This window comes from Cottoperca gobio, chromosome 3 (assembly GCF_900634415.1).
Source record: "Cottoperca gobio chromosome 3, fCotGob3.1, whole genome shotgun sequence".
Classification (NCBI taxonomy): domain Eukaryota; kingdom Metazoa; phylum Chordata; class Actinopteri; order Perciformes; family Bovichtidae; genus Cottoperca; species Cottoperca gobio.
The window spans coordinates 11,835,121-11,856,903 of record NC_041357.1 but is presented as its reverse complement, the minus strand read 5'-3'; the positions used below and the strand labels follow the sequence as shown (position 1 = coordinate 11,856,903).

The 21,783-nt window shown below is 38.3% G+C and overlaps 1 protein-coding gene across 3 annotated transcripts in view; it reads left to right on the top strand.

Moving 5' to 3' along the window:
- Positions 1-21,783, top strand: part of znf609b (zinc finger protein 609b) — a 74,578-nt gene that overhangs the window by 15,921 nt on the left and 36,874 nt on the right. For all 3 annotated transcript variants that reach the window (XM_029458523.1, XM_029458530.1, XM_029458514.1), the window contains exon 2: positions 7,277-8,163. In XM_029458523.1, the coding sequence (XP_029314383.1) occupies positions 7,405-8,163 (759 nt within the window). In that variant the 5' untranslated portion in view covers positions 7,277-7,404. The remainder of the gene's footprint in view (positions 1-7,276; positions 8,164-21,783) is intronic.

The window sequence follows — 21,783 nt, the reverse complement described above, 5'->3', positions numbered from 1 at the left end:
ACAGTGTGTAATGTTTTAGGATTGTAATGTGTAACTGGTTTATTTACATTTGGCTCTAGCAAACTGATGTTTTGGCTAGCTTTGTTTCTGGTACAACTCTGTAGTGAGGTTTTTATAATTATCAGAAATTGAGCCGTTTTATATATATTTATTTGGGTCTAATCGGCACTCTACTCAAATTTAAGATAAGACTCTTTTTAAAGTTGTTTATACTCGATGCTTTCCACTTCAGCTGCACCTGAGATTTGATTCTAATGGCTGTTCGAGCTAATAGTATGTAACATAAATAATGCCAGTCGTCTAAAATTTTGTTGATTGAGTCATTAATACCGCAGAACTAGTTATAGTGTATTTCACTTACAATGTGATATTCCTCACAAATGCAATGGCAAACATTATTCTTTTAATTTGTATTAAATCATATTTGGGACTATTCATTCACATCTTGCACTGCACTGTAGCTGCACTATAATTTTGATTCTACTGTTTAATCTGTGTATTATATTTTAGCTTATTTTATTTTTTTATTTTACTCTTTTTAAACCCTATTTAAGTGTCTTTTATATTGCCTTGTGTTTATTTTACATCTTGTTTTAATGCCTTTTATGGCTTATGTTAAGCACTTTCTATTACCTTGTCGTTGACGGGTGCTATAAAAATAAACTTGCCTTGCTTTGCCTCACTGACCTTTTAGATAGCTTTGGTTAAATTAGATAAGCACATTTATGGACTTTACATGAAGTACTCAGCCACCTAGCAACAGAGGTCTCTGTTCATTATGAAGTAATTTACAGTCAAAAAACAAACGTTAGTTTGGCTTGATGTACTTTACAGTACATATGCTTAAGCTTTTTGGGTGCAGAAGAAGGTCCCACAGAGTTGATTTGAGATCGTAGTTTTTTGTTTACTTGATGTGTTAATCTACAAAACAGGATTAATGGGCAGGATTTATGGTCAGTAGGAAATTTAACCATATCTCCCCCCCCCCTGTTTTGCCCTTAAGTCCACAGGGAGTCATTGTTTTTCACATAAAAAATTGCTTTTCAAACACACAAGATAGTTTTTATAAGTCTGAAAATGTTGGTCTTGGATTTTGGAAACTATGTATCATGCCTGCTCCGAAACACGGTGAGGATCTCCATGGCAGTAATGTCAAGAAGCGCGTTTTCTAATGCCTCTAACTGTCTAACTTTACGCTATCAGTATAGCTGATCAGGCATTTAATGTCAGACAACATTGCAAACATTAACTAGCGATTCAATTGACAGTTTGTGAAGCAGCGCAGGAAATAGCCTTTTACCACATCATAAACAGACATAATCAATTAATTTGTCAAATAAATCCACTCATTTGTCAAATAGATTCAATATGAAATGTGAAATGTGCCATATGGTGAGTTGTCTATCTAACAAGTAACTAATGGAGAAAGGTACTTTGAAAGTTAGTGCCTACAATGGACGCTGTGTGCAAATTTAGGGCTTAAAGTGAACAACTAATTCATAAGAGAAACATCTTACAAAAACAGTGATGAAAATAGATCAATTAAAACTCCTCAATTAGCGTGCTCAATCAAGCCACCTCCCACATGGTAACAACTAGCTAGCATAACCTAGGCAATATGTGTTAACAAGTTATGAACTTTATTTACTTTGCTTTAGGCTGCTGGTTAACTGAAATATCATTAAACATATAAAATATATTCACTCCAATAATATAATCAAAACTTACATGAAAGCGTGAAGACATACATGGCGTACATGAAGACAGTGCAGTAGTGTGGGCTGTACATGTGATGCACTGTATATGCAGAGGGTTGTAATTTTACTGAAGTCCTAGTTAATGGGATGCTGGAAAATGATCTGAATGCAGTGCATTGTTACAATTCAATTAAATGGAAATACTTTTAACCAAAGCATGTCGTAAGACAAGGGAAATGTTTTCCGGAAATGTTCCGATCCTTTGAAACTCTATGCAGGATGCTGTTGATTGCTGGGGATCAGTCACCTTTTCTTATCAAAAGACACAGATCGCTGCATTTCTGGTTCTCCACTTAACCCTCTTTACTGGAAAACTACCATGGAGATTGAGTTTGAAGCAGTGTGGTGTCAGAGCTTTGTTTTTTGCTGCATCACACAAGAGCCCGGACATTAAAGCCTACTCAGCCAGAGAACAATCTGCATATTTCACACTTATTTGGTTACTGTCGTAACTGTTGTTTGAGTCATCCTGCTGCCAGTCCAAGATATGCAGAAAGCTGCTGCAGTCGGGGATAAAAAATGAAATAAAAACCTTTGGTAATAGTACTTGGGAATGTTACAAATATTAACCAAAAGTGACCTAATTTAGGTTGAATGTAATGTTAATTTGATCTAAAGATAAAAATAAATGTTTTTAAAACTCCAACAAAAAACATTTATGTAATGCATGCATATGAGCTTCAGTGAGGTCGCACTTATTCTTGACCTTCCTGCCGTTGACATATTAACTGATAAAGATACTGGCTGATCCACAGACTCCTGATTCCCATCACCTGGATTTGCTCGGTACATTTCTATTTTGGTAATCAGCTCAAGCACACAATCCAATTACATGGAGGTTACTGTGGGGCGTATAGACGGGGACCTGCCTGGAAATGACCTGCAGAGCGAAGGATGCACATTGCCAGACTCTATACAATTCAAGTTTGTTTTTTCCTGCTTATGTTAGTGCAGAAGTTGCTTTTTAATCTGCTAACAACTCGCACTCATTGCATTCTGTCCAAGTGACTACTAAACAGAAGGCATATCAGAAGGACTTTGTAACTACTAACCTTTTAAATGTTTTATGTTGGCAAGTACGTACAAGTCTAATTATTGTCAACCTTATTATTATGGGCAGTTATGTTGTGCTAAACGTATGATTTACAAGTATATCATTTTGTGTTTCACTACCAGGGAGTGCATTGCCTTTTAATAGGAAGACTTTGTACAGCCAAGAAAAACAAAAACTCCTATCATGTTCTCACAATAAGGTCCATCTTGATTGGGAAATTCTCAGAAAGTCTACAGAATTTGCAAAGAGTACTGTTTTCTGAATAAGATGGCAATTCACAATAGAATCATTTATTGGTTTTCTTTTAATGATAAAATATTTAGTCTATAGAAAAATATATTTTCTGAAACAATTTACAGAGCCCAACAATATTTCTTAAATGTGCTTATTTTGTCTGCAACAAACCTAAATGTATACAAGGATATAAAACTGACAGAGAATATGCAAACCATCTCTTTGCTTTCAACATTTGGTTTATTGTTTTAGTTATGGTTGGCTCAACCTCAGTGCTCCTGCTTTTCTCTTGATACACAGAACCATAGCTATACAGGGCATGTAGTTGAGATTTTAGGTGTTAAATTCTTCTCTGAGCTACAACAAACCCAGACTATCCCGTGCTTCTCTGCAAGACCATGTAAAGCAACTTTGGAGAAGCATCTTTCAGCATTTAATGAGATTTGGAATAATGGGAGGAGAGATTGAACAATAATCACCATGACCGCATACGTACCTCCAATAAAGAAACTAAAACAAACATCATAGCATAGTGTATTATGATTGTAATTATAGCAGGAACAACAACAAACAAAGGCCTGGCCCCAGTGGCAAGCCAATATGAACACATTTATTGTGCCGAAAGCATTGCTCATATCTGTATTTCCTTAACAAATGTATTTTATAATGGAATAAAACAGTATTTCTGTCATTAAAGTAGCTACGCGTTCATACTGATTTTCATCTTACCTCAGTAATTATTATTGTGATAACATCATGCATCGAGATTGTTCTGGCCTAGATAATCGCACTGTGAAATTTTCATGTCGACACATGCCTAATTTGAGAGCATATCTCATTTATGCCTAAACTAAAGAGCTATTTTTTTTATCTGTGCAATTCAGACTATAATTACCTGTTCTGCTTTCTGACATACAGCACTTGAAACAAATGTTATCCATCACATGCATGCATTTTTACCTTTGAAAAATACTCATATATATTTGATGAATTCCATGTTGTGGTTTTTTTGGAGGTATTGCTGCACACAAACAGTATTGTTTTAGCTTTCTTATAAGGTAGATGAAAGTCACAGTAGTTACTTGTAATAGCTATTTCTTGTGCCTTTTTTGTAATTTTCCACCTTTACTTTGCATCCCCTCTGGATCCACACCTCTGTTTGTCACATATAAATAACAATCAGCAAAATAAGTCCAATTGTGCTCTGTGCCCAAATAGAATCAAAACCAGGTTATAAACACCTCATCCTCTAGTTTCTGCTTAATGCCTAACTGCCTAACAGATGCATGCAGAACACTACATTACACCAGGTCTGATTCAGTTGTGTTCCACAGCAAATCGACCAGAAATCGCTTTTCCCCCGGTCTTTTCTTTCTGTACTTTCATTGCAGCTTATGTGGCCTCCGTGATAGATTGCTGAATGAAACTAGATCTGTGAAAAAAAGGACAAGCACGCTGGGAGTTGCACAGCCTGCATGCCTTTCGCTCAACAGGGCACTTGCCGGGACATTTCCTCAGTGGGGCTTTTTCAAATGGGCTTGCACTGCAGTTCCAGCTAAAGGCAATACAGTAGGTCAACTGCAGATAGAGTTTCAGCCTCTCCTTTGTGGAGGTGTTGGACAAATTAGACCTCACAACTGTTTACCCAGTCAAACAGGGACAGCTGCATCTCTCCGCCCTCCAAAACCTGCCACTGACTGTTGTTCCTTTGGGGAGCCATCTGTGAGGAGTAAGCAGGCACGGTGATCAAATGAGTGTTCAACAGTTTTACCTCTGTCACTGCTGGGGGTGATATGCATGGCCCCTTAACTGAATCAACATGTGCTCTGTGCATTATGTGATCCAGCTGCCATGTTGGACTGTTGTTTTAAAGAGAGCTGAGTAATGGTAGATGGTGCAAAATGACTGCTTTGCTTTGAACAACCCAGCGTTAAAGACTGGAGCAGTACCAGCTATTTTGTACTGTAACCGTTCGATGCAGTTGTTGTATTTTACAGCTCCTTATTTCCAGAGGAAGATAAAACTGGGCTTGTCTGGTATGCAGTTTAATAACTGGACAAATGAGTATATTGAAATTTTCTTGGAGCTCTTTCATCACAGAGAGATTAATTTAATTGTACTCCCAACCGTAATGAAGCAGAAAATATGCTGACATCCCCATACAATCTCTTTGGATGCTGTCATAGTTATCGGAGAAGCTTCAGGATTTGACTTGATAAGCCTCCTATCAGGATGAGCCGTATTTACACAAGGGCTAATAGTCTGGGGATGTAATATGAATTTGTAAGACTTTCAGAGTTTGTGGTTTATATGCTGTGCAGGTTTGTTTTGTTAATTGAAATTACAAGTCTAGATAAAGTAGAAATTAAATATTCAACACTTTTAAAGCAAGTGGTGCTCTCAATTACTAGACAATTGTGCTTGTTTCTAGTGTTTTTATCAGTTTTTCAGTTCACAGATTTAATTAGTAGTTTTTAAAAGTGTTTCTTTATATTAAAAGCCAAATTAATTAGTAAGTATGTGGGAATATTAGTTTTTAAGTTGCTTGTGGATTCTAATAAAGGATGCATTTTAAATTAAACATATTTTACTAGAGATGAAGCGTATTTATCAGAAAACATCTGCAAGACTAGGTAGAAAACATTTCAGTTATCCACTAGAAATCTACGATTCATTACTTAGGTTGTAAAACACAACACAAACACACCATTGCTACTAATTATAAATACCTATGAACATAATTGCATTAAGACCTGTCCAGGGCTCTGCTGTGAACTGTTTGGCTGTATTTTGTAGAAAAGCACAAAGAGAATCATCAATTTCAAGCCTGTTTGAGGCGGTATTGATCTAATCACCCCTACCACCATTCCAGAGTCTTTTGTGCTCATGCTTCCTCATCCTTCATGTTCTGTATCGCACGGGGGGGATTTGGACTAGATGGGAGTGTTAATTATTTACCAACATGCAGTGAGTTCTTGGGGGGGACTGTAAGCACAAGATTTTCAGAGAATTGACTCTTTCTGAAACCCCTTCAACACCAGTGATTTACAACTTCTGAAGGGTTAAACCATAAGATGCAATGATACCTTTCCCCCCCCACAACAGATAGGAGTATCAAGTATCAGTACTTTATCGAGGGGATTGCTTGATGCCTTGTAAATGTCTGACTCGTAACACGAGCACTTAATAAAACTCTTAGCAGTGGTATACAATGAAATGGGTAATATGTATCGGTGTCAGCAATTTATTTGTACCAGAAGCCTTTTAAAAACATATAATTGAATCACTTATGGTGCACAAAAAGCCATGGCTTGAGAAGTTACATTTGAAGGATCTACACCATTTTTCCCCTCAGAAGATTTTGACTTTTCCTAATAGCATCAGTTGTAGTACTTGAAATGGACATACTAATTGTCTGACGCTGAAAGCGAGAACTAAAGAGCAGTAATCGCACAGATGTATCTACTGTATTTACATACACATTTTCATGTTAGTCTTTGCTATCAATCACTGTCAAAATTCACAAAGAAAGATTTGCAAATATTAAGATAAAACAAAAAAGATCTTAAGTAAGTACCTTAATCTATTGTTGTTCCATTTTGAAGACAATATTTGTTATGTCTATGTTGATCTGCAGTTTGTCCAAAATTAAGCACAACTGGAATCTGTTCTGGAATTAATTTACTGAAAGATATGAAACATGGTGACCTTTTGGCTACGTTGTGTAAGCAAATACAACAAACTGGCGTTCTCCTGAGACAAAACACTGGTTCATTCATGTTTTTAGGCTCCTCTGCTAATGCAAGATTACTATTGTGTGCTTGAGATGAAAAGACACAGCTCCATAAACCATGTGGGGGGGGGGTGAGGCCAGCTACGCCTTATTTATCAGCAGTGACACTATCAGCAGTGCCTTGTGAAAAGAGAGCCAGTCATTCAGAACAGTGGGCCACCTTGGCTGTCAAAGCAGGATTTAGGCTACATTTCCCATGGTTGCCATGACGACTGTGGGAAGTGATTATGAGGAGAGGGTTTCGAAGCAGTGCTGTCACACCAGTGGGTATTACCATAGTGGTTTGCGCAGTGATCATCAGAGAATTACTGCCTCGTGATGAAACCATTTTTTTGGTACCCAAAAACATTTTCTGTTCTGTGATGGCAGAATTGTAGCAATGTTATTTCTATGTCACAATTATTAGACTAATATAACTATTTTCTCTTTTCTTTTTAGGACAATATGTGGTTAAATGGCACAGGAACGAGTAGACCGTGAGGATTCTCTAACCCTTGCCCCTGAGCCCCAACCATCTGAGAGGGTGTCGGACCTCACTGAGGCAATCCTGGGCCGTTGGCACTAAAATGTCCCTAAGTGGTGGCACTGCAGGCGGGAAAGGTGTGGACTCTAATGCGGTGGACACTTACGATAGCGGGGATGAGTGGGATATCGGTGTTGGAAATCTGATTATTGACCTTGACGCTGACTTAGAGAAGGACAAACTTGAGATGTCTGGCGCCAAGGACGGCATGGCGGCACCACCCAGTGCAGTGGCAGCGTTGCCTGATAACATCAGGTTTGTTAGTCCAGTGTCTGGCTCTCAAGGCAAGGAAAGCAAATCCAAATACAAGCGCAGTAAGAACTCTAAAGACAATAGTAACAAAGCTTCAGCTGGAGACGGGGGCAAAAAAGAAACTACAGGACGGACTCAAGGGGAGCCAACAGGCACAGCAGCAAGTGCAGGAGCTGCTGGCAACAATTCCACCTCTGGAAAGAACATGGAAAAAGGGGGCAAAGCTTCCAGAGGTGTTCTGAGTGGTAAAAAAGAGAAAGAAGGGGCTAGTGGGAAAAGTAAGAAGGACAAAACAGATGGAGCCCAAGTTGTGGCAATAGCTGCTGTGGAGAAGGATGTTGTGTCTCAAACCCAAGTTGATTTGGGGAATAGTCGTAATGCGTCCTTTGAGAACACACAATCAACAGACTTGGCAGAGGCCAATCAAATGGGGAATATTGCACTTGAACCTGTAGGGATAGTACCAGCATTGACCGCAAAAACTGAACCAGAGGAGGTGGAAAATGGTAATAGTGAATGCAAGACGTTAAAGAAGGTGAAAAATGAAAAGGTAAGGGTTTTTTTAACTTTCTTTTGATGCTGCATGGATTTGTTTGGTGCTGTGTTACATTATTTCACTGACGGCAACTGAAGGCAGTTATTAAATCCAGGTTTTATTGGGTCAATTGTAAAGTTACATCAAAAGTTCTTATAAAGTTGATGAAAGCCATATGTAGCTTTTAAATACATTTTTATAAAAAAAGAAAGTAAACATATTTTTTATAATTAGGTCATTTAAGTAATTATTTTCTTAAAACATACCCACATACAAACAGTGTCTATAAATAGAGCTATGCCAGCTCAGCCTGTTTGCGCATTTTGGAGGTTGCTGTAAAAGTGTTCCTGAACTCTTGAAATGTGTTAGCAAAATTATACAACTGTGGAGCTTTATTTCTCTGTGAAAAATATATATATTTTAAATACTGGCTTTCATCAGTTTAATCATGATGGTATTAATTAATACATTGGGACACTATAGGACCGAACGCTGTAGGGTTCTTGAAGTTCTGCTTTGTGGTGGCTATCGTAGATATCATTGACGGCAGACTCGGAGATGCACTCCGGTCCCCAAAGCTGTCTGACATGTGATGCATAAAAAAAGACCTACTGCTGTTTTCTCTTTTATTACCACACTGTGAATAAGGACACCCTTAACGAATATGATGCTCATACCAGCTACAGGGATTGTTGTTTTTTCCCCCACTTCTTGACGACAGAGGCTTGGTTCATTTTAAAAGGAAGTGCCTTCATGTTTTCAAATGTGTTATGCCATGTTAAAAATGTATACCAGCCAACATTGGTTACAGTTAACCATGTACTGCTCATGAGCCAGTAAAACCAAGTACCAAGTTCAGACATGTCAAGATTATAGTAGACGCTGTCTGACATATACATCACATTACGCCAGATGAAGTGAAGTGAATGTTACATCGTGTTCCACTTTTATTTTCTCCACACAATTTCTGCACTGACATTATCTTACAAGGAACAATATAAAGATCCATGTAGCTATTCACCCACACTTATCTTGTTCACTCATAGAGTTGATATATCGCTGTGTCTATTGTATGCCTCACAGCAGCCTTTTCATGCTCTGGCAGTATAAAAGACAGCAGGGCAGGGAGGTGCTGAGGACTGTTTTTGTCTGTCATCGTGTTCCATTCTTAATCCCACAAGCCCCAGCAATGCCTGGTGGAGCAATGTGTGGGGGAGGGAGCTGGTGCAAAGCACGCCTTCGTCGTTTTTCCTGCTGCTCTGAAAGTGGCGTGGGGGATGGGCTGCGAGGAAGCCTGTTTGATTCCTTAAATCCAGGACACCCAGTCATGAGCACAAGTTGTAGAGTCTCCTTGGGCGGACTGCTATGAAAGGAAATTTCAGGAGAGTCTTTGTAATCATAATGCATTTAGAATGAAAAGGCTTTCGAGGGAGAACCACGTGAATTGGTTTTCAACACTGAATAAAGGAGAGGTCACAACTGCTTTTAAATATCTAGCTGATGAAAGGTTTCCTTAAAATGTGATGAAAAAAGGATTAGATTAAATTATTGCACACCATTTTGGCTTTAAAATCAGTTTTTAGGTTGGCAACCCCAGTTAAGGATATAATATGTCACATTTCCACATCAGTTTCATTTGGCCTGTAATGGCGTCGTATCCCCTTTGTGCATCTGTCAGCATTGTGGTTGTCTGCCAGAAGCGGTCATAAATGTACTTTTTTATCCTGTTTTAAGCCACATTTTTACGATACACTTTTTTGATCTTGGTCATATATATATATATATATATATATATATATTTATTTTAACCAGATAAAGGATTTTAGTCATCGGACGTCTGGATCTTTAAGTTATCAGACAAACAATCTAAGCAAACGTTAGTGGCAGCCGAAAAGCGTCGGAGAAACACTGATTTTGAATGTGAAACTGCTTTATTCTGTTTCACATCGGTTTTAATCCCCGGGTCCGTTAGTTTTAGGCGCATACCCCAAACATGTAAAAATGACATTGCCATCAGCAAGCATACATACTGTATTTCATATGCTGTTAGACCTGAGACCGAGCTTGCTCTGGAATAGATTTTCCCTCTTGCAAAAGCTGCTGCAAATGACTAAGTTTTGCAGCCATGTGGACTGACAGAACAGCGCTGATCCCAACCTGAACTCCACCATAACATCCAGACAGAAACATAATCTCAATGCCCCAAAAGAGCATTTCACATGACTGTTGATGTGGCAGACACAAACTGTAAAATTGATACTTAATCTGATGGGGGAAAAAAGACTGCTGACCTGACTCACAACCTTGCCATATATGTAATTCTTGTGGCTTGTAAAATGTAAATCCAGAAAATAATTTTATCTGCACATTGAAATGATGTGAGAGAATTATATCTTGTAATGTGGAACTTGTATCGATCCTATACTTGTTCTGAATGCTAGATTGCTGTAGATATTGTGTATATATAATAAAATAATACAACACAACATTATTTAGAAAAACAATTACTGTTGGGAAGTAGATTTGGAAGTTTGTCAGCCTCATTACATCTTGACTGTTAATTTAAAAGAACTAGCTTTCCCTCTCTTTCCAGTGTAATCCCAAGCACTAATCAGTATGTTTCTCAGTAGCAGTTCTCCATGGTCGAGGTGTAATAGCAAGAATACATTGTCTGTGTCCTAAGTTAAAGCTCCCCAAAGCATTGGCTCTCGGATTCTGAATAAATCATCTCTACTTCCTTCGTACAAGTGCTAACCACCTCTGAGTGTGTCTCACTCTCCCACCTCTCATTATACAAATCTAGAGGACTAAGGCATTCGTTAGCTGCCTCAATGAGCCATTGGCCTTGATAAATGGAGCAGCTCTCATGGAAAATTATATTGGCAATGTTACTTTGAAAAGTGGGGGGAGAGAAAGGAAAGGCAGCACTTCAATGAAAGAGCAGAGCCACCGCTCTGCATTGCTGCTGATGTCCAGCTCGGGTAGTGGAGGGTTCTCATGAGAGCTAGCTTGAGTTTTTTCTCTTTGCCTCTCTGTGCCTGGCTGACTGTTGCTATTGTGTTACAACTCATTCCTTTTAAGTAGTGCCAGGGCTTTTAAAGGCTCTGCAAGAGAAAAGAGACTGCAACTTATTTTAGAAAGGGGAGTAAATTATATCAAGAAGCTTACTACAAAGTGAGGCTGTTGGCTTACCTGTCTGTGTTCTAGTAAGGCAGATAAGAGTTGCTGCTTTATTAACAGACTGACAGCACTGAAGTGCTTGTACAAACATGTTGGATCTTCTTTACATCTTGCGCAAACGTGTATCTTGAACACCTAAATGTACACTCTTTGCAGACATTAGTGATGTATTAAGCTGCCAGTCAGAACTGCTTGTCGGTCGGTCGAATAGCTTCGAAAATCCTTGACGCCCGTGTCAGACCATTTCAAATCGGGGTTTGAACTTTTCTCTCTAGCTCTCCGAATAACTACATTTCTTAGTTTTTAATCAAAGCCTTCTTCGAATCATGCATTTGGACAACAGAGTTTATAAGAAATAACAAAACGTATTCACCCGATCAATGATTGATTCCACAGAAAGCTGATAAATGATAGTATTTAATGATGGTATTGAATTATCTGCAGCCCCAGGTTCATTGCTGTTGTGATTTCTGTGTTGTTGCCTCTGTCTGTTTGAAGCATTCATCCTCAGGGAGTCCCTCTCTACTACAGGAAGAAAACATTTGACACTAATTGTTTTCCACGTCTGCCATTAGCAGCTGCCTTGACAATAATGTGAAATGGTTTGAGCTTGTAGGCAAAACAAAACACTAGATTATATAAAGTATGAAAATAAGATAAAATCAAGGACATTAATACCAGACATGTTGAACATTGTGTTCTTTTTAATCACGGAACAGCTGCTAGAAAGGATATTAAAAACATGTAGTAATGTTAAAACTGGTTGAGCCTTTTATATTTTCATTTAATGTGAATGTGCTTGTCCCAGGGATACTCCTTTATTCCACAGACTAAGACGCATACCATGCATAGTTGCATACCACATATTTTCAAGGTTTACAGTGTCCTATTCCTCACTGACATGCCATTGCAAATCAAAACATCCAGGAGAATCAGTGTAAATCAAAATGGCTTGTGCAATCACATGATGGAAAATAATTAACTGCAGAAAAGCGCTGTTATTTTCAAATGTCAGTTTCATGGGTCATCCAATATTTTAACGTCTAAACCTTCCACAAATACACAGTGGTGAAAAGAAGGAAAAAAACCTCAATGATTATCAAAATATATGGTCTGACATCGAACCATCAGTACATCTTTTGTATTTTACAGTTTATCAGATGAACACAACCTCGCATAAGTTAATAGAAGATTGATTCTGAGATGGGAATGAATTTTTAATATTTCCATCTCAAGCTGCCACAAAACTTACAGACCGCTTCCACGATTAGTTGGCGCTCTCTCGTCATTTGGTACAAACCCAAAAGGCTGCCAAATTAAAACAATTTCAATGTTTTTATCCAACTTGTTTGAGCTTGCTGTCTCTTTTCTTTATAGGAAGTCGATCAGTCAGCGTTGACAATGAAACCGTTAACATATTTTCTGTTAATATATATATATATATATATATATATATATATATATATTATCTTTCCAGATAATACCCCAATCTTACAATTCGTACATTACTGGACCTTATAAAGACCGGTGACACAAATGTATCATTTAAGTTGATTCATTTTATTACGCAATGTAATATGTTTTATCTTGCAAACCTCATTGTGGTGATTTCACAAGCTTATTACTGTGACAAATATGATGATTATGTACTGTCACGTATAGAATATTGTGTTTGTTGTGGACTCCAGGAAGAACAGCTTCTACTTTAGCTACATCTAATGAGGATCCTAATAAATTAAATTAAATAAGTGTTCTGTAGCTCTTCATAGAGTCTAGTATTTCTGCACTTACGCTTCATTCAACTGCAGTCAATAATTTATTACAGTTACAAACATTTTCAGATTCACATTGCTGTATAAACTGGTATCAACCTTCACCCTAGAAATCCATATTAGAGAGTGATTGTAGCATAAGCCACCATTATACCAGATTCCTCACAGCAGACCACAGATTCAGATATTGAATTGGAAAAAGAATGTTGTGGTCTTGTTGCTCAGGAAATCCTTGTGGAGAGACACCACAAGCTCTTCGTTTGGACATATTTAATACTGGAACCAGTTCTTTCCAGTCGTAAACACTGCTGCCTGTAGTCACCTTGACCTCAGTGGATGTTTATCTTGATTTGTGTCCCATCTCACCACTTCCTGATGGCTTTTGAGATTTGTTGTCGCTTTTGATATTAAGTGTAAAGTCAGCTTGCTTTTACCACAAGTGCAATTGGGAATAATGAAAACTTTGAAAGAAAAGTTTTGGTTGGATTGAGTGCAGCTGATCTCAGGATCCAATTCTGCAATAAGAGCCTTATTGGCAGTTTTTCATCAACAATGGTGATTTTCAGTTTCCCCCCTTAACGGTCTAACTAACTATTGCCTAGTTCATTCCTTGATCCTCTACAAATCTTATAAAACAAATGTTTTCCATGACTTAATCAACATAATACTGTTTTTAAATCATGCCCAGAGCTACTCGAGGTACATGTAAACCTTGAAACTCCATGCAGGGAGTGTGAATGCCATATTGTTGCTCCTTTTTTATAAAGAAAGCTGGTTATTCGTGAGTAGCAATCTGTGGCTCCCACTTTGAAGTATTTTTCTTTCATTAGGTTTTCATAATCATGATGTGAAAGCTCTTTTACCTTTATTTTATCAGTATAATTGTTTGAATGTGTGTTTTTATAGATTTTGATCTGTGAGAAGTAATTTTTGATGATTTTGATGATTCTAGTTTGTGAAGTGTTAAGAGATTGGAGTCTCTCTCATATCGGCAGTCTGTAAGAGCTTCTGGCATTCAGCCCCTTTTAAATTTGGTAATAGTTTTATTTTAACCTCATTATCATTTTAAAAACTTAATTTAACATTGTGTTTAAAACCCAGAATTAAGAACTGATGTGATGGTTTTCTATAGATAGTGTGCAAACACGTGACAAAACTGTGTGACGTATGCGTGCGACGCCATTTTGGATGAAAAACAAATCAACAATGGCGTCTAAAGCGAACAACAACTCCTCCGACTTCTTTAAAGTATGTTGACTCGCCGGAGTCCTCTGCAAAGGCAAGATTCAGAGAAAAAATCCAAATTTGCGGCCGTGACCCGTACACGCTAAAGTCGTCGGATTGTATTGAGGATTTAGATTCATTACTGCCGATTGAATATCCAGATATTGTGAACCAGTGAAAGATGACAGGGTGCTCGTCCATGCCCGTGTAAATCACTCTCAAAGAGCTCGAGATACACCGCTCAAGCCGTGGTTTGTGAGTGAGAAGAGCGGCGATGTTATCCTCGCACACTGTGACTGTATGGCTGGAGTAAGCGAAGCTTGTTCTCACATTGGTGCTTTGCTTTTCGCAAGTGAAGTAGGCTCAAGAATAAGCAAAACAAAAACATGCACAGAAGGCCAAAAAAAGACCGCTTCTCCTGGTGACGAGAAGTAAGGTCTTACAGTGTTCGGGTATATCATAAGCACAAATGTTTAACGTAAACATTGAAAACATAGCTTTAGCATGAGCTCTTACCAGATATAAAGTGCACGCCACACACGGGTGAATTGTGCTTTTCCTTCTGTTAAATCCTTACGATTTATGTTGCTAAACCACAGTTTACGGTGTTCGGTAGACAGCAATTCATCCCTCTTTTGTGGATTATTGTTTTTGATGATTTTAGGAAATCTAAAGAACCGTTTCTCTGGGTCACGAGTAGCGTTATGACCACAATTATACACTGCGTACACGATTGGCATTTTCTTTCAATGTTAGACGTTTAAATACAAAGAAAATTACGAAGCATTGCAGCAACTCGCACGTGAACGGGCGCCGTCTTGGTTGTGTATATCATCCAACATGGTTGACTTACGGGTTGGGAAATAAGCGTGACGTCACATGCACACGATCTATAGGGACACAAAACTTTTGCAAAAAGCAATCACAGATCTGTCAAACAAAGCCCCTGTCATGCTTTGTCTTGGCCTCCCCGTCTTTCTCTCTCTCCTAAGCTTTCCACGAGGTGTGTTGCTGTGTCTGGATCAGCTTGCTATGAGGGGAGGCATGTTTGGGGGGAAGGGAGAGCAAAGGCTTGTACCACTAATTCAGCTCATGAAAGACTTATGCAGCAAGAGCAGCTGTCTTCCATTGTCGGGCTGCAAATTTTCAGTGTGCCTCATTTCGCCTCTCAATGTGTGAGTAGCAAGAGAGCCAGGAGGAAACAAACTAGAATAAGAGGGGGAAAACAAGCTAGGAGAAAGAGAAAGCCAAATATCAAGACTTTCAATGTAGGCCTAGTACTGTTTTTTCTATTTAAACCGTACTGGGTGTGTGGTTGGACCATAGTCTAATAATAAACCATGAGCCTATTCAGACCCAGTGTGCAGTATGCAGATGGATAAAAAAAGGGCTCTGCTTTGGTGAGAGGAGAGAGCGAGGGCATATGAGGGGTAAAAGGAGGAGGAGGTGGTGAGGGTAAAGAACTGCCTCAGATTAGGAGCGGAGGGAGGGAGTCTTGAACAGTGTTATGAATGGATAGAGTCTTTAACCCCCCCAACACACTGAATAGTTTGTCACAGGCTGCTGCGGCTGTATGTGGAATGAGAGGAGCTGGCTGAGAGCTCTTGGATTCCTGAATCCTTGAGGCATGTGGTCTGATTAGCAGAACAAAACCCACACAGTGGGGAGGAGCAGACGTGGCTCCCCCCCCCCCCCCCCCTCAACTGGAATTTTCTACCAATGAGGGAAGAGGTGGCTGAAAGTTTGTACTGACTTGCTGCGGCTCTAAAGGAGTTTGCAGACTATGTCTGGGGATTTCTCCATAGTTTCTTACACAGTCTCTATTGTTTTGGCCACGTGGAAAGAACTTCCTCCTTTTTAATTCTTCGGTAGTTCCACCGCTAAATGTACATGTTTTTTGGTTACCATTTTAAAATAATTATCAATATCACAGGTTTGACCAAGGAACACTGGGTGAGAATTTTTTTTGCAGTCCAGTAGCTTTACAGCTTGTGAAAGGTTTTTAGTTTAACAAAGAGGAAGTTAACAGCAAGGCAGTGTTTGAGCAAGAGTGATTAAAGAGAGGATTACGTTTCTTGCCCTCCCCCTAATACTTTTCTAAGGGGATTGTTTGCAGCCAGTTTGTTGTTAAATGGAACACGTTCGTAAAATCACTAATGCTTCAGCTGTGAAATTCCTTACTTCATTGCACTATTGCTTGTTATCAAAGAGTATTTATTTTCTCTGAAGTATGATGTTCCTAAAATATACATTTTATTTTGTTCTTTGGTGCCGCATCAAGTTAAAAGATTGAATGCTATTTGGAATTTGCATTGGAAAAACCTTGAGAAATGTATCCCCAACCTGCCGTAAGGTCAAAATCCTGCAATTTGCCAAACTTGACACCCTTTGGAACCAGTCCTGAGGTTTACTAGCTTGATGTTTTAGCTGCGACTTGTTTTTCTAGTCAATGAAATGTCACCAGTATAAACCCACCACAAGTCTGCCATTATTTTCAATTTAATATGGAAGAGCAATGACATAAATAATAATAATAATAATAAGCTTTATTTTATATAGCACGTTTCATACAAGAATTGCAGCCCAAAGTGCTTCACAGCAAAACATATAACAATTAGTACAAGGACAGAGTAAGAGCATTTACAGTACAATAATCACGGTGTTGATGTAAATGAGTTTGAAGTACCATTATAGAAATATAAAATAAAGACAAATAAAGATTTTGTTTGGTTGTTTGCCCATTCTCTCATTCCCTCATCATGCATTATGGTGCCTTGTGCTCTTTCGTTTTGAGCTAAAGCTTTAAATTATATTTTTGCTGTAACTAACATTTGTTTTTATTATTGTCTACAAATCTAGAATTTTTGTGTGCAATCAAATTATTGTTTGGTCTATAAAACATCAGAATACAGTGAAAAACTGTCCCTCACATTTTCTTTAAGCCAATAGTTATATCTTTAAATGTCTTGTTTTGTCTGACCAACAGTCCAAAACCCAAAATATTAAAATGCAATGTAAGACATTTGAGAACCTGGACCTAACAAATGTTTGGCATTTCTGCTTGAAACATTACTAAAGTGATTAATAAAATATCCAAAATAGTTTCAGATGGGTTTTCTTCATTTACCAAATGCTAAATGAACTAAAAATAATTTACTTGTGTTTGGGTGGGGTGGGAAACAAAGAATGAGATAACATCTGAACCTAAACATACCTCGTGAGTTTGTGTTTTCTTCAAACAAACGGCATCTTTTAATATGCTCATATGCATGTGTGTTTGCATGCACTGCCTTAGGCTAACATCTTATCTAGACTGGACGATATACTCAGTCCAGGAAGTCATTTTTTGCATACCAAAAGACATAAGCAGAACAAGCTTTTCTGTATACACTAGTCAGATTCTTAACTGAGGTCTGCCTCCCAGCTTCCACTGTGTGATTATCTATAATTTGCCTAAAAATACCACTTGACTGGTTGTTTAGCCTTTTGGAAAAACAAGTACACACGCGTGTGTGTGCGTGTGTGTGTGTGTGTGTGTGTGTGTGTGTGTGTGTGTGTGTGTGTGTGTGTGTGTGTGTGTGTGTGTGTGTGTGTGTGTGTGTGTGTGTGTGTGTGTGTGTGTGTGTGTGTGTGTGTGTGTGTGTGTGTGTGTGTGTGTGGTTTGTTTGGCTATTTCAGTTTTGACTACAAAGCACTAATGGTGCAATGGTTTTACAATCCATATTATTGTAGGACTTCATTAAAATAAAGTATTTTATCATTTGTTGTGTGATAAAACCATATGCTATAGGAATGTTTATCTTCTAGGTATCTTTTTAGTGTCAACTCTTGTTACACACAGCTAGGCTTCTTGTAATTTTACCCTCAGTTAAACCCCCACATAGGTAGACAACTGAGCAAACAGACATAATGGCTAATCCGTTTTCTTATCTGTCAGATGGCGTTGTTTGGGGGTGTTAGTTTGTCGTTTTCTGTCTGAGTTCTCTGGTCTTATCCCTCTCGTTACATTTTGCTGGATGTTGAAAGGCTTGTCCGCCAAAAATAGAGCAGCGGCCCACATTTCAGCATGAGAAATTGGAGAAGCAAGTTAGATCATGTGCATGCCCTCCCCTGCGCCTCGTCTGAGAGGTCAGCCTCGAGAGCAAGGCTTTTATACAAGCTTTTCTCTAATCCAGTGACTACCGTGCCCAGTTCTGAGCCTAATTGAATATCATCTTTTCAAACATAAATAGCTGCTTCTTGTATATTAATACAAAATTAACAACATAGAGTTATTTGGCTCTATTCTGTGAGAAGTATACATTTGAGGTTTGGTGTGTTGTGTCTGTGCATGCATGCTTCCAAGCTTGGAAGTACAGATCTGAGATGAAAGGATTTTCTTTCCTATTCTAATCCACACAGACAGCTAGGCCCTTGTGATTATTCCCGCCCCCTTCTCTCCACTCATCTCTTTGAATGCAGGGCCTTTCTAATTCACCCTAAAAAGGGTTTCAAAAGGGGATTATACCACTGATAGAAATTAAAGGGAGAACACATCCGTCCTTTGGGACCAATGTCAAACATTCATGAGTCGATGGATGCTCGCACAGTGCACAATATAGGACTGAATTTGGAGCAGTTTGCATTTCGGAGAGCTATTTTTTCTCGTACCAAACTCCTGATATAATGGTTTATTAATTATATTTTTGAGAGGTTATTAATGTAAGTGTTTAGTAGTTGTTGTTGAAAAAAATCCCAAAGATTTGTTGATCCACGACATGCAGACGGCAGCACCAAAGCACACGCCTAGATGCAATTTGTTGTTCCCCCATACATCAAGAAATAGTGTCTTCCTATTTAACAGTCCTTCTTAACTAGTAGATTCAAATTATACAAATTGCATTTTTTAAACAAAGAACTGTCTTCATTGTTATAATATTAAAACTGACTTTTTTTATTGAGTTTCTTTCAAGTGTATGATTAAAGTTGACATTTTAAAAATTATTTTAAATTACCATAAATCAGGACGTCATTAGCGTATACAAGCAATACATTACTGATACTTCATTAATGTGAAGGAAAGAATATTGGCAAAGTGCTATATTCAAAGCTTATTTATTTTGTTCAGCAGTATTTGTTTTAGATTTATGTATTCGGCCAAGCATGATTCTCATGAGTTTTACACTGAAGCCCTTCATGTTAAACATGTTGGGGAAAAGAGAGTGTTTGAGAATGAGGAAAAGCATCTTGTGGCTCACAGACCTGGGCTTCAGTCCAACAACTTAACGCTTCATCGCCACTGAATCCCTTAAATCCTGAACCCCAATCTAATGCTCTTCAAGAGAAATAGATAAATAAATAAACTATATATGCATTAAGTGTACAGACACTGTTGAATTGTACCGTTCTGTTGCCATAACTGAAGTTTTGCTTGGCTGCCAAGTCCTCTCAAACTTGATGACATGGAACTATTTGGAAGTAGCCTTCCACAAATGCTTTAGTTTCCACAAACAGCAGTAGAATTGAGAAGATGGATTGTTTCGTACTAAACGAAAGTCGGATAACACTTGCGATCAAGTAACGAGTTTTAAATAATTTGTGCTGGCGATGGAATAACACATAAGATCTTACAGTGGGCCATTGAGAGGGACATATTATGAGTACCATGACCATTTTAAATTTACACAACTGGCAGAGGCTCTATGACCAGGGTCAGACTTGACCCATGAAGCTGTGATTATTGAAATAACAATATATAAAGAGTTATGATAAAGTGATTGTGAGCAGAACGACCATATAAACCACCTCTGCACTTTCGATGACTCAGACAAACATTAACTTTAAAGTCCATGTTGAGTTTGGGAAATATTCAACAAAAGTCATAATAGACAGCCTAGCTTTCCCCCACAGTGTACACGGTGTGTAAAGATGTTTATGGACTAAATGTTGGAATTGATAGATTGTACCTGATCTGCTATTCTACCCTTCTATTCCTCCTCTTTGTCCAGCACATCGAGTCTTCTTAATACGGCAGACTTCTGATCCTGTGTTTTATAGATTATCTGTACTTACATGATTTACTATATTAAAAGCTTTAAATGCCATAAAGGATAAATGTAGGTTGTCCTCTGCATATACCTCTCCTCCAAAATTGGTTGTGTGCCAACAACTTTTATAGTCTCCAGAGTATGTGGAGGTTTGATTTTCTCGTGCCGTTTCCTTTCCCTTAAACAAGAGAACCACATGCATCAAAGTCACCCCTACCACAGCAGAGTTCTCTTATGAATGCTGATATGCTCAATGGAGACTGCATCAGTGTCCTTGAATACACAAGCGTTGCATTATCTGTTTCAGGCAGAGAAAAACTCCCCCTGTCAAAAAAGTGTTCATCCTATATAATGCTGTGTTTTTCTCCCATCCCTCTGCCAGACCCTTTCGGTCAGCAGTCTTGTCATTTGGTTATTATTAACTGCAGTTACAGGTAAGGTCATAATGTGGGTAGTACTGCTGGAAATTATTAAGAAAAATAAAAACGTTTAAGAATCAAGGTGGATATTACTCTTTATCAGAATCTCCATTGGCCGACACCTATTATTCTTCCTTGGTCAACATTTCTCATACCGATAGGCCTTTTATTTTCCGCAGTACACCCAGAGTTAATGTCTTTGGACTGGAAGAAAACCAGAACCACCTGGAACAAACCCATTCAAACACAGGGAGAGCATGCAAAGTTTTGGGCAACTAGGGCTCTCCCGAATACCGTTTTTTGAGTTTCGAAGTTTCGGTAGTTATCACTAGCTCTCGGGAAAGACTTTTCTCGGCTGAGGTGGACGGCATAGAGCTGCAGTACGTGTCCTTCAGTTGGATAAAAGGTGTACATTTTTATGTATTCTGTCATTCTACAGATTTGTAGTTTGTTTTATTATTGTTATTTCTTTCCATTTTCAAATGTTTTCCATTTTTCCAAAGGTTTGACATGTTTTATGTATGTTTGTAATCCGAAGGGGTTAGAAACCAAACAAAGAAATAATATTCAAATAGTAGTAGATCCATCTCTGCGGGCTACTATCCTAGATGCTTTGAGCCCTTATTCATTTCATTACTTTATAACATGGGCATTCTCCTGTTCACCTACGAATGGTTGAGTTGGAGGATAATGTGATTGTTGAGTTATAACTTTCAAGAGTTGTAGAAATGTGGTTCTTAGTATTATTAACCTTTTGTACAGTGTTGGTATCTGATAAGCCTTCAAACTCTTGGAGGCATCACTCAAACGGGCTTTTTAGATCACATTGTGTGGGTGTGGCGAGATAAAATGCACCCGCTTAACCAGTGAGCTACTTCAGAACCATCATGATCACTGTGTATCTACAGTGTACAGATATACAATGCATAATTACTTAAACATTTATTTTTATAGTTAAAATATCTGCGTGGCTGTGAAGGTCCATGGGATATTTTCATGAATTTTGTCATCTGT